General features: G+C 38.5%; 1 protein-coding gene across 1 annotated transcript in view; it reads right to left on the minus strand.

Moving 5' to 3' along the window:
- The window catches only part of LOC126251303 (protein kinase C-binding protein NELL1-like), a 364,874-nt gene that overhangs the window by 279,095 nt on the left and 70,992 nt on the right, over positions 1–14,787 (minus strand). The window contains exon 4 of the mRNA XM_049951630.1: positions 6,178–6,333. Coding sequence (XP_049807587.1) covers positions 6,178–6,333 — 156 coding nt within the window. The remainder of the gene's footprint in view (positions 1–6,177; positions 6,334–14,787) is intronic.

Below are 14,787 nucleotides of genomic sequence, written 5' to 3' on the forward strand. Positions count from 1 at the left end.
AATCATTTGGTACCATCATCAACACTTGGAAGTGCATTAAAAAAAGATAAAAAAGCTCCGACTCCCAGCACCACATTGATAGACATTACGCTCCAAACACCCATATGGGCTGCTGTCAAAAGACTTAAGTTCAGTTCTGAGCCCCTGCAGCATGTCCATAACTAGCAGAAAACAATAAATCTAATGATGAGTCTCTTAACTACTGAGAAAGAAAGATCACAACTGCCCATTCCGCGGCTATTCATTTTAGCACTAGTGGGCAACTGCAATTGGCTGCTATCCAATAATTTTTTGTCATTCTTTACTGCCTTCCTTACCTTATTACCACACCACTGACTCTATCCTACACCTTCTGCCTCAAGCAGGACCAGCTCTGCAATCTTTCCATCATTACATATTGAGGCAATGTGCTTTCCTTCCCTATGAGTTCTTCCAGTACTAGTTCTGTGACTATGCTGTTCAAAGTGGGCCTCTTTAGTCTTATTTAAAGTGTGCGTCATTTATGACGGCAGCCGAGTTTAGGTTCGTTCTGCGCATCTGACGTCACAAAACACAGTCAGCCAATGAACAGCGAACAACGTTGCCAGAGATCGACTGCAGTGTAGAGCATGGACGAGTGTCTTCAGTTTTAGAAACGTTCAGTCATAAATAAAGTAATTGAACAAAAGCAATGTCTTGATAGCAGACTTTCTGTTATAGAAAGTTTGGAAAAAGCATTCTTTATACCAATTGCTTCATATTCTATTAATTAATGAAACCAAACAAGCAATAAGCCCCCTAATTCAAGCGATAGCAAGGAAAGGTGTCTGTATCATTCTCACTAACCGCTTTTTCGCAATAAAGATCAGCGGTAATTGTTTATTTCCTATTGTACTTCGACGAAACGAGAGTAATTCATAATCATACCAACAGTGATTGTCAGTATTTTGCGTGATGTTTTAAAGTCCTCCGGGAGACACATTGAATGACGAGCTGCGTTAGCGTAATGGTTAAAGTGTATGGCTGCGAAGCGAAATGTTCTGAGTTCACATCTTGATCGGTGCTTAATATTTTCTTTATTTTAAAAACAATATCGAAGTGTCTTACTTCATGAATTTTATTCGTTTGAATGTAATTTTTTGAAATTTCTAGTGTCAACTAAAGTCGACCATATGGAAAGTATACGCTATGGACTTTTGCCGCTGCAAACTCTTCAAAATTTTGTGCAATGGTTTACTACATCTAATGCTGCACAATAACTGCTTTGAACATCAAAACAAAATTAAGTCTTTTATGGGGGGAAGGTATGAGTCAAGAAGATGTGTAAAAATCAAATTTTTGGGGCAAATAGTTTTTGTGAAATCGAATGATAAAGTGTGTCAAAGCAGTTGAAACACCATGTGTGTGCACAGGCGAACAGTGCAATGATGACGAAATCACGCACATCGCGGAACGGGAAGCACGTCTCTGTAGCAGCGAAAGGGTTAATGGGGCCTTGGTGGCTTTACTTCATAAACTGCATGCTCCCCCCTAAACGTAAGTTTGCGAACTATTATGGCGCTGCTTCTCTTGGCGCATGCAACTGGCAATGCAGCAATCTCCCACGTCTGGGTGGGCATGCGCGAACCGCCAAGATAAAACAATTGAACTATAGCACCCAATCAGTGATTCTGCACCCACTGCACCCATTGCCCATATCTGTTTGACATCTGTGAAATCCTGGTTTCACTTCTACAGTCCTACAATGTTTTTAATTTACAGAAAAACTTCTGTGAAGTGATTAGGAAGTGATGCCCTGAAAACACTGTCCTCAAAAGTCCCTTTCATAGTATGCTTTTATTTCCTATATTAGTAACTTTATATCCACTACACAACCAGTTCTGTTTCCATTAGTGTCATACAGTTTCTCACATCTTGGTTAAATTACATGAAAAAAGTTTTTGATTCAGTTAAGTTTGAATTGTGGCAAAGACCTCATTTGCATAGCCATTTATCTTGTAAATACTCAAGGCACCACTCTATATCTGTACAACTGCAAGAAAAACTATGAACCTTCAGAGGAATGTACACAAGATTATGACCTGGAATGTATGAGGATTATGCTGTATTGGAAATCTACAGATTGTGGAAAGAGAATGCCAGCAAACTAAAATCGGGATATTAGGATTAGCAGAGACTGATTGGAAAGGCACTGGGAACTTCAAAACAGGTAACAGAATATTTTTCTGGTATATCAGATAACTGCATCAATGGTGTTGCCTTGTTAGTACACGAGTGATGGAATGCTGTGATGACTGAGTGCAAGCCTATCAGCAACCAAATAATATTAGCAAAATTCAACACTAGACACTGCAAGCTAAATGTAATACAGAAATCTGCACCAACTTCAACGGCTGATGATGAAGTGTTAGATGAATTTTATGAGTTTCTTCCCAACTGCCTACAGTACCCAAAAAAGGAAGTTACCTCAGTGCAAAGAGATTTATAATGTTAAGGTAGGGAAGTGGGACTCATCAAATGAAGTACTTAGCTGCCATGGTTTTGGTAAAAGAAATGATCATGGAGGTCACCTGATTCAGTTCTGTCAGGAAAATAAGTTCATTATAACCAACACCTGCTTCCAACAGCATCCATGAGGACTTTTCACCTGGACCTCACCAGGTGGTACATACCATAATCAGATGGACTGTTCACTAATCGGCTTGCAATGGACATAGTCAGTTAAAAACATTAAGACTCCTTCTGGTGCTGACCATGGTTCTGACCATCAGTTTCTATACCTTTAACTGAGAATGAAACTGTAAAAAAGGAAAGGACATCTCCAAATGCGAGAAGATTAGAGAAAAATGCTGAAATTGAAATTTTCAGTAATCAAGTCCAAGAAACACTTTCAACCGATCATATAACATGACATCTGCAGGGAAATGGCATTTGCTGAAGGAGAGGTGAAGAAGTAGTTAAGGATAGCAGAAAGGTAGAGATAAAAATAACTGGCTTACTACTGAAACCATGCAAATCATTGAGGAAAGGGAAGTACTGAAGATGAGAGGATTACAGGGAACTCAGCAGTACTGCAAATTATTGAGATTTATACAGAGAAGCTGTAGAAGAGACAAAAATTCCATCAGTGAAACATGTGAGAGAACCAAGAAACTGTGGGACAGCAATGAGACCAGGTGCATTTCAATGAAATAAAGAAACTAACAGGATCCTACAAACAAAGAACATGGGTTATAGAAGATGAAGATGGCATACCTCTAACCAACACAGAAGTAGCTGCTGACCAATTTTTGCATAATAAAGGAACATGAGAGTAGATTCTCAATGTCAGACAGCTAACTGAAAAATGTAGAGAATTCAATGCCCCATTAGTTCTTTGTTCCCTGGACTATAGCAAGGCTTTAAGCTATTTTCACTAGATAAAACTGTGGAACATACTATCTGAAATGGGAATTCCTGACCATCTTATTGGCCTTATCATAAATCTCTACTCTGATAGTAAAGCAATAATCAGACTAGATAAAACTATTTCAAGTCCTTTTGAACAATGTAAAGGAATTAGACAGGGGCACATGCTATCACTGGTTCTATTTAACATCTATGGAGAATATGTTATGAGAAAAAGTCATCATGGTTGGACTGGTGGGATCTGAATTGGAGGATGAAGAATCAATAATTTAAGATTTCCAGAATCAGATTTTCACTCTGCAGTGGAGTGTGCGCTGATATGAAACTTCCTGGCAGATTAAAACTGTGTGCCCGACCGAGACTCGAACTCGGGACCTTTGCCTTTCGCGGGCAAGTGCTCTACCATCTGAGCTACCGAAGCACGACTCATGCCCGGTACTCACAGCTTTACTTCTGTCAGTATCTCGTCTCATACCTTCCAAACTTTAGCAGAAGCTCTCCTGCGAAACTTGCAGAACTAGCACTCCTGAAAGAAAGGATATGGCAGAGACATGGGTTAGCCACAGCCTGGGGGATGTTTCCAGGATGAGATTTTCACTCTGCAGCGGAGTGTGCGCTGATATGAAACTTCCTGGAAGATTAAAACTGTGTGCCCGACCGAGACTCGAACTCGGGACCTTTGCCTTTCGCGGGCAAGTGCTCTACCAACTGAGCTACCGAAGCACGACTCACACCCGGTACTCACAGCTTTACTTCTGCCAGTATCTCGTCTCCCACCTTCCAAACTTTACAGAAGCTCTCCTGTGAACCTTGCAGAACTAACACTCCTGAAAGAAAGGATATTGCGGGGACATGGGTTAGCCACAGCCTGGGGGATGTTTCCAGAATGAGATTTTCACTCTGCAGCGGAGTGTGCGCTGATATGAAACTTCCTGGCAGATTAAAACTGTGTGCCCGACCGAGACTCGAACTTGGGACCTTTGCCTTTTGCGGGCAAGTGCTCTACCAACTGAGCTACCGAAGCACAACTCACACCCGGTACTCACAGCTTTACTTCTGCCAGTATCTCATCTCCCACCGAAAGGCAAAGGTCCCGAGTTCGAGTCTCGGTTGGGCACACAGTTTTAATCTGCCAGGGTGGCATCTATTAGCAGCATAGTGCAACATGTCACACAGCTTGCAGTGTACATGTGTGGTTTGAAGAGCACAAGGATGAGTTTACCACACTACCCTGGTAACCAAATTTCCCAGGTTAAAGCCCTTTCAAGAGTCTGTTGGACCACATCAAACAGACTGTTCATGCTTGGGATCCTGAACTGAGAAACCTAGAGCAGGCAGCCACAGCACTGGACTCAGCATGGCTCCACATACGTGTTGGTACCTCCCAGAACCTCAGTGACTCTCTTCCTGCACATCTCACAGTGGTCCACATTACAAAAGGTATTTATTCAGGCTTCTGACAGCTGGACACATTAATATGACAGGACCATGTATGTGCTCTCACCAGAATTGTACTTTACTGTAACACATACTGAGCACCCAAGCCTGGGCTGTTTATATTTGTGGTATTTTCCCAAATTTGTCATTCAAAAAATACAGCATGTTCTTACATTTGAAAACTAAACTACATTTTTACATCGTATAACATATCAATATAGGGGTCATTTACATTTACAGATGAGCTTTGGCAATGGAGCATGGAATTGTTAGAGGAGAAACATTAACGTCAGACTGGCTGAGAACTAAGCAAATGTTTGGAGGGGAATGGTGAACAGACAGTAAATTTGGTCATGCTGCCAGCCATGGGAATGTGCACCATCTACATATATGAACATTATGAACATCTACCACATTTAAACTGCAGTTTGCCAGAACCACTTGTAGTCAGAACTGAAGTGATTTCAAAATTGGGCAATTACTCAGCAATAGTGTAGGGCCTACATTTATGCAAGGAAGGTACAAATATAGATAGGTGTCAGTGGCAGACTTCCATGTTTTACGTAGCAATGTTGTGAACACTCATTGTGATGTACGATGGGACTGAAAGTGGGGAAGACTTAGCCAAATATTTGTGAAAATCATGATTAGAAATTTTATTGGTTCTCACTACATTCACAGGAATTTAAGCTGTGAAATTACATCCCAATGCAAGGTTCACTTTGGAAACAGCAACAAATCTGATGAAACAGCCCAATATTTGTGACAACCAAAATTGTAAATGTCAATCCTACTCATTTCACTTGCAGCAGTTTAAGCTGTGCTAAAAGAATGCTGATGATGATTAAAAATAGTGATACCACAGAATACTGGCTTAGATAGTAGACAAAAAGAAGTGAAGATAAAAATAATGTGAACAATTTCCTTTTGTTTATTTTTCCCCCCTCCCCCCAGAATATCAAAATATAAACAATCAATAAATGGCATAAGTTTGGAATAGGTATAATGATAACTTTTTAGGTACATGTTTCAATAAACAGCTCTGATATGCTAAAAATAAATTTTTCTCAAGGAACCTGCCAAATAAAACATTGTTTCTTAACCTCTTTACCTAGTCAGCAAAGGTAGACTTTTTCAAATAGGTTCTGATTCAGACCATAGCTTCAATCTTTTTCGGCAGTGTACTAAATTAACATTTCCATCTAAGTTCTGGTAATTTTTCTCTGATGTGCTTGAACAATTTTACTATATAAATAAATAATTAAAAAGTGTATTGCGCTAATACATTGACACTTCCAGAAAATTCAATATTTTCATGGTAAAAAGAAGAAATAGAAGATGAAGGCCACTCACTTTTTGTGAGAGATCATACAGATTCTGTGTCAGCTGCTCAACTGTACTCTGCAGCAAAGAAAACTGCCCACATGTAGGGCAGCTTGAATCTAACAGAGGGCATTGCTTCAGGTATCCATGAGGGCCAGCAATGATACGTACTTCTTCTACAGCACCCTAAAAAAAGATCCCTGCAGTTAGAGACTCGTATTTGAACATATTATTATTATTATTATTATTATTATTATTATTATTATTATTATTATTATTATTGTTAGTGTTATATTTGGGCGACCAGTATGTTATGTGGTGTATAAATTAAAAATTTTCATATCTAGTACATTTTTATGTCTGGCCTTTGCTCATATCATTCTTTATTTTAATACAATCTGTGCAGTTAATAACTATTTCCATTTCACTCAATTTACAATATTCAGTATTGGACTTGAAACAATGTCACAAAAAATATAAATTCACTACTTCTCTCCTAGAAAAAAAAGTAATAAAATATTTGCTAAAGCTTCAAACACAAGATTTAAAAATGACTGCTTATCAATATTTGTGTAACAATACTTGACAGAGACATCATTTGGCAGTAAGGTGTAAATAATCTACATCCAACCTTATGATAATATAAATTTATATGTCAAATTCTAAAAGAACAAACAGAAATAATTACAAATGTTTCAACAGAAATGAGGAGGAGACAGGCTTTTTCTGAAAGTTGCTTTTACACAAAAGTTTACAAATGTTATGTTCTTGCAAGAGAGTGAAATGCAATCATATTCCACCTCCTGGTTTCCAAAACACCAACTCTTGTTCATTCTACAGGTTTCTCTCTTAAATATGAATTCTCAGTGAAGATATTTTTATTAACTGGATAATTACCAAGCAAGATGTATACTGCAAAGTTAAAAAGAAGTTATTTCTTCTGTAATGATAGATCAAGCATTGACTGGCTTAAAACTCTCATTTAAGCTGAGAGATCCATTCGATTTGTGAATCAGTGTCTGGGGTGCTGCTCCCTGGCTAGAGTGGACTGAATGGACAGCCTTTTAATCTTGTCACCAACACAGAAGACATGAAGAATGGGATGAACAACTGCGAGTGAGTTGTCTCTGAAACTGTAATATGTGCTATGAAATCCAGATATATAACATCATCTTCTGTGAATGGGTATAAATTAACTTGAGTATTCCCTTCCATTAGGTCTAAACTTTGCTTTTCTTTTTGCACCTGATTCCACAGATTTAAAATGACAATAAATGTTCATTGTATGTAATACTCTCCTCTCAAAGCAAGTAGTTATTTGTTATTCAGAAAAGAGAGAGAGAAGAAGATTAAAGAAGTGTGTTTTCTGTTAATTTATGCTAAATTCACTCTTTTTCAGCACAAAGAGTATACATCAATGTAGTGTAGTTTATTATTAGTATATGATAGAGAATTAGTTTCTAGCAAATGTTTTTCTTTTTTATTGCACATGTGGATTCAGTCCAAATTCCTGAAGGTTCTCTTTCAGACAGGATCTATGGAATGCAATGAATGAATGAATTCATCTCTTTTGATACTTTTTCTGCCTTTACAGCTTCCTTTCTTTTATCTTTAATTCTGCCTGTAATAATTTTATTTTTGCTGTTACTTTAAAATAGTTGCTAGTCATTTTGTCACATACATATTAAATAACTTTTATCACTACATATAATAATAAACCCTGTTGATATTAGAATTTCACTTATCTCAATTCAATATTTTATATTCTCTTGCACAATTCTGTACACAGAAAGTTATTCATCATGTAAATTCTGTACAAAATGAAATTATGCACCCTTTTTTCCATACTCTACATTGGGGCACCAACAGCTTCAAAAACTGAAGCTTGTGTCTACTATCCAGAAGTTCATGAGGTTCACCTCATTCACTCACTCATTCACTCATTCATTCCTTTATTGATCACATCCCATGGATCCCATCAAGAATGAGAATCACCAGAGAAGTGGGTTGGGTCAATGTATACATTAACAAAAGACAACTGGACTGAAAGATTCTTGGGTAGCTCAATAGATGCTGTTGAATAAACTGCACAATATTTCAATGAACCCGCTGCTTGTCATTTTTACATTAACTTGTGGGGAGGTATAGTGGCAAGCCAATTTATATGCTAGCTCACTGTAAAAGCATATGTGCCATGAGGATAGATGCTCACACTTTTCTAGTGAGCTACTAGACAAATTGGCTTGCCACCAAAGCTACCTATAATACATCCAAAAGCGATGTTGCAGCTGCATCACTGAAATATTGTGCAGGTCCCATGACAACACAATGACCAAAAACCTTTCAAGCAGTTATTACACCAGGAAGCCTCAAACAGCCAAAAAGACAAGCAAATCATAGAAACTTAATCTGGCCACTGTATTAAAAATATTTTATCTTCCTTTTGAACTTGTGGGAATTCCCAAGTTCTTGTTTTTTGTTACATGGTATCTTGTTGAATACCTTTGAGCCTGAGCACACAACTTCACCTGGAACCCTAGATGAACAGTCAAAGTCTATATGGAAATTAGTTTTGTATTAAGATTGTGCAAATCACAACTGAAATGAAACTGACATTTGTTACCATCATAAAATCTTGTTAAGGAGTAAATGTATTGGGAGCTGTGTGACAATTCCCTATTACCAGTGTGTTATAAAAGAATCATTGGAAGTCTCAGTTTTATTCTAATTTTTTTCATTCAACTGTCTAGGCATTAGAAACATGTGCATGCTTTCTCTCTCTCTCGTTCTCTCTCTCTATCTCCCTTCCGCTCCCCCTAATTATCCAATACAAGTAAATCAGGCTAGGCAACCACTAACCTGTAGATGGTAGTTACAAACTCCTTGGTAATTATTTCGGACAGAGGAACAACATCCAAGAACATGATAGATGAGAATTTTCAATGCAACCTTCTTTGTAAGGTAGTTACTGTTTCTAGGAATTCTTTCAGTGATGTTCATCCTAGCATCTGCCATCCTAATAATTACACTCATGTGATAAGTCTATGTTAAATTATTGCATATGGTAACATCTAACTTTCTGACAGTTGGGACTGTCTTGCTCTATTGAATTACAGTTTGTTTCCTATAGTGTAGTTAAATAATATAGAACATGTTTACTATTCAGATATGTTAATTACACTTGCTTTAATGTGAGTTGTCAAGTATTGACTGTGTTTGTCTGTCATGAATTTTCAATAATTTTTTACTGCTGTCATGTCTCTGTACAGAATAGTGTCACCTCCAAGTAATCTCAGACTGCTGCAGACATTATCTACTGTAATTCTTGTAATTTGGGAATAGTAACTTATTACCTTGAAGTAAATCTAATTTTACATTTGTTTCTGAAAATATTCTCTGATAACAGAAATTTTTTTTTTCAAGGTACACATGCTGTGCTGTGGGATGACTGGTATGGTTAAATGAACACACTTCGTACACCATAATCACTGGATAGGTAACTTTGTAGTGGTCTGCTGCCTCTATGTTAACTCACCACTGGCAGCGTAGTGCTGTACAGCAAGTTTGTGAGAATGTTTGCCACCAGCATGCATGAACAATACAAGGATTTTAACTGTGTGCTTTTTACCATCTGTGAGCATTTTACTAACTGTATGTATTTTATCAACTGGATTTTTATGAAGACATGTATATGTGGGGAGTGTCTTTTGTGCTTTGACTTCATGTAATGTAACACTGCAGTTTTACAGCAAGTTCCATAAAATCAGATGATGGCAGCATAAGACTGTTGAAACTGGTCATCTGGGTACAATAAAAGTGTCAACACTGCAGAGTATGAAGGGTGTTCATTTTCAACAGAAAAAATAAGGCCTTACATTTGCTAGTGCACCCTACATCCATCCATATGCAACAGATACACTACTGGCCATTAAAATTGCTACACCATGAAGATGACATGCTACAGATGCAAAAATTAACCGGCAGGAAGAAGATGACGTGATATGCAAATGATAAGCTTTTCAGAGCATTCACACAAGGTTGGCATCGATGGTGACACCTACAACGTGCTGACGTGAGGAAAGTTTCCAACCGTTTTCTCATACACAAACAGCAGTTGACCGGCGTTGCCTGGTGAAATGTTGTTGTGATGCATCGTGTAAGGAGGAGAAATGCGTACCATTACGTTTCCGACTTTGATAAAGGTCGAATTGTAGCCTATCACGATTGCAGTTTATCGTATCGCGACATTGCTGCTCACGTTGGCTGAGATCCAATAACTGTTAGCAGAATATGGAATCGGTGGGTTCAGGAGGGTAATACAGAATGCCATGCTGGATCCCAATGGCCTCGTATCACTAGCAGTCGGGATGACAGTCATCTTATCTGCATGGCTGTAATGGATCGTGCAGCCACGTCTCGATCCCTGAGTCAACAGATGGGGACATTTACAAGATAACAACCATCTGCACGAACAATTTGATGATGTTTGCAGCAGCATGGACTATCAGGTTGGAGACTATGGCTGTGGTTACCCTTGTCACTGCATCACAGAAAGGAGCACCTGCAATGGTGTACTCAGTGACGAACCTGGGTGCACGAATGGCAAAACATCATTTTTTCGGATGAATCCAGGTTCTGATTACAGCATCATGATGGTCACATCCATGTTTGGCGACATTACGGTGAACGCACATTGGAAGCGTGTATTCCTCATCACCATACTGGTGTATCACCTGGCATAATGGTATGGGGTGCCATTGGTTACACGTCTCGGTCACCTCTTGTTTGCATTGACGGCACTTCGAACAGTGGACATTATGTTTCAGATGTGTTACAACCCGAGGCTCTACCCTTAATTCGATCCCTGTGAAACCCTACATTTCAGCAAGATAATGCACGACCGCATGTTGCAGGTCCTGTATGGGCCTTTCTGGATACAGAAAATGTTGGACTGCTGCCCTGGCCAGCACATTCTCCAGATCTCTCACCAATTGAAAACATCTGGTCAATGGTGGCCGAGCAACTGGTTTGTCACAATACGCCAGTCATTACTCTTGATGAACTGTGGTATCGTGTTGAAGCTGCATGGGCAGTTGTACCTGTACACATCATCCAAGCTCTGTTTGACTCAATGCCCAGGCGTATCATGGCCATTATTATGGCCAGAGGTGGTTGTTCTTGGTACTGATTCCTCAGGATCTATGCACCCAAACTGCATGAAAATGTCAGTTCCAGTATAATATATTTGTCCAATGAATACCCATTCATCATCTGCATTTCTTCTTGGTGTAGCAATTTTAATGGCCAGCAGTGTAGTATTTCATAACAGTATAATTTTTCTGTTAAGGACAAAGGAAGGTTCTGATCAAAATGAATTACAGAAATCTGAATACTAGATCTAAAGCTTAAATGGAATTATTTTAGTTTCACATGACGGTTAGGTGCATAATCCACTGCTAGGTGCACATCTGTCCTGGTTCCAACAGAAACGTTCTTATATCACCAAAAAAATTCAATAGAATGATGCACAAAATATTATCTATAACTAGACAGTAAAATTACTTAAGTGTTATCAAATTCACAGTTATGTGCATTCGTTCTGTGATGTATCTTAAAAGTAGAACAAACTGCAACTTTTTCTGGTCACATGGTCACATGGATACTCTAAATCACTCCATAAAATTTGAATAATGTCTATTAAAAGACAGGTCATTTCTTTCATGAATCAAAGTTTAAAGTAACATGTTTTCCTTCAGATCTAGCAGCCTTCATCAAATAACGTTGATTAGCTTGTGATTCATAAACCTTTAACCCCATTTTTTAATGTATCTAGTAATCAGAAGAAGAGGCTGTAGAATTCAACTATCACTTGACACCTTCAGTTTCAGTACATCATCATTTAGTGACTGGAAAGGTTATTGTTACTCATTAATTGACATCTATAGGGCCTCCACTTTTTGAGATTCTTTTGTGAAAATGCCAGATCAATTGATTGAATAATGTTTATTATTAATTTTTATTTGATCCCATTTGATTACGCTGGGTACAGAATGTATTTGTAGTATAGAAAAGATCAACTTAACCTAGTATCTTAAAATATTTACCTTATGTAATACAATATAAAATTATGTACTATACATTATTTGTGTACATCATACTACAATATTTTCAATTGATTACAATATACACTGATTAGCCAGAACATTATTACTACTGCCTACTCTGATGTTGGATGCGGACTGATGGCATTGTGGGCACTTGATGCAGTAAAAAAAGTGTGTAAATAGAGCAGACACAGACGAGGGATCACCCTACCGAAGATATGGGCTGCAAATGGGGAAATCCAATGAGATAAGTGACTCTGATAGAGGGCAGATTATTATTGTGCACAGCCTGTGAAAGAGCATCTCAAGAGGCTTGTCTGCTCTGTAAAGTAGGACAGATGGTGATCTGTGGCATCATTGCCAAAAGAGCATAATGCCGGTGCATGCGCAAGTGTTTCAGAGCATACCATTCATCGTACATTGTTGAACATGGAGCTCCACAGCAGACCACCCATATGTGTTCACATCTTGACCCAACAATAGCATTAATTATGACTGAAGTGGACACAGGATCATTGGGATTTGACCTTCATTCAATGTAAATGTGTTGGCTCTTCGGGTGAATCACATTTTTCCTACACTAGGTCGATGATCATCTCCACAAAGGCTCTCACTGAGGTGTACAGTGGCTTGAAACGTACAGCACACCATGGACACAGGATGGTGGGAGCAGTATTATGCTGCAGAAGACATTCTCCCGTGCTTGCATGGAACCTGTGGTCATAATCAAAGACACACTGACAGCTGTGAACCATCCCTTCATCCCTTCATGCTTGATGTCTTCTCTGACAGCGATGTCATCTTTCAGCAATATAACTGTCCATATCTCAGAGCCAGAACTGTGTTACAGTGGCTTGAGGAGCATTATAGTGAACCCACGTTGATGCCTCAGTGAGCTACTTCACTTGATGTAAATCCTATGGAATCCATCTCAGTCATTATTGGGCACCATCACACACTCGTTAAGCAATACAATTTATCTCATATAAATTAGTGTAAACTATGATAATGCATTTCACACAGGAAGAGTACTAAAAGGTTTATCTTATCCATGTCATTTATTCAAAGAAAATTATACATAAAGTATTATGTAATATACTACTCATGATACACAACTAATTCTTTTTTACTAGGATGCTATCTATAGTCATTCATTTCTACCAACACTTCAACACTTGGAAAAATGAAGGACAGCATTATCACCAAATAAATTTGTAGTACACATAGCCACTGCTTTATTGAGGTGATGATTTTCAATGTACGATGCAACTGATTCCCATTCTTTCAGCATTTCTCTTATTGTGCCAGAACATTGCTGCTTTGCTGTTACCACCTCCTTCTCCTCTGAAGAATTCCTCTAGAAACTTCGGGCTGTGAAACACACTGAAACTCCATAAGGTCTTTGGTGGTAATTTCTTGGCTATGATCTTCCACAAGCTCATCAATATCATTGTTATCCACTTCTAGTCTGATGCTCTTGGCCAAAGACACAATCTTGTTGACTATAGGCTCCACAGGTTCTGACTCAAATGCCTCAAGAATCACATTTGACAACACACTCTGGTCAAATCTTCTTCCAAGCAGAAGTGAGAGTTCTCTTCCCACACCTTTTCAATCATCTTGACACAGGCAATGATGTTGGACTGATATTTCCAAAATTCTCTGAGAGTGAGATTGGAAGCTTCAGTCAACTCAAAGCAATGCTCAAAGAGTGCTTTATTGTAAAGCTTCTTAAAGTTAGAAATAATCGTCTGGTGCATAGACTGGAGTAATGGTGTGGTGTAGTGAGGCAGAAAATGGATCTTGATTAACTGAAATTCTTCAATGTTCTGGTCTTGGAGGCCTGGAGAATGGTCCAGAATGTTGTCCATAGCATGCAAGACATGGAGTGGCAGAGTCATCTCAAGCAAGTATTTTTTCAACAAAGGACAAAACACTTCATTAATCCAATCACAAAAAACATAACATGTCATCCAAGCCTTATTGTTGGATCTCCACATCACATTTAACATGCTCTTCTGGACTTTAAGCATTTTTTTTTTTTTTCATTTATCCATATAAGAAGCAACCGTCCAGTATTATCCACTCCTTAATCTTGTCCATATTCTTTAGGATAGTGCAAATAGTTGATGAAGTCCAATTGTATGTGCATGCTAAGTCAGCAATGCTCACACCACGTTCACATTTTTCAATGATTTTACGTTTCATTTCAAAGGGTATTTTCTTTCTCTTATGGTCATCTTCTTGCGGCTTTATCTTCAGGGACTTTTCTACAAAGGTTATTAAAACAAGCACACAAAAAACACTTTGTGAACTCAAGTTTAGAAAAATGTGTGACCACAAGCTGCACTAAAATGATAGCAGAAAGAACACTAAACCCAGACTGCAGTATGTACTAATAATATTGTTTGTATGTTGCTGCCAACAATGACAGGTGTTCATATTGTCAAACGTCCACCCCCTCCCCTCTCCCCCCACCGCACCCCCTCCCATCCCCACCCCCCACTCCCCCACGTGTAAATGGCTGGTGACATCA

Source organism: Schistocerca nitens, chromosome 4 (assembly GCF_023898315.1).
Source record: "Schistocerca nitens isolate TAMUIC-IGC-003100 chromosome 4, iqSchNite1.1, whole genome shotgun sequence".
Classification (NCBI taxonomy): domain Eukaryota; kingdom Metazoa; phylum Arthropoda; class Insecta; order Orthoptera; family Acrididae; genus Schistocerca; species Schistocerca nitens.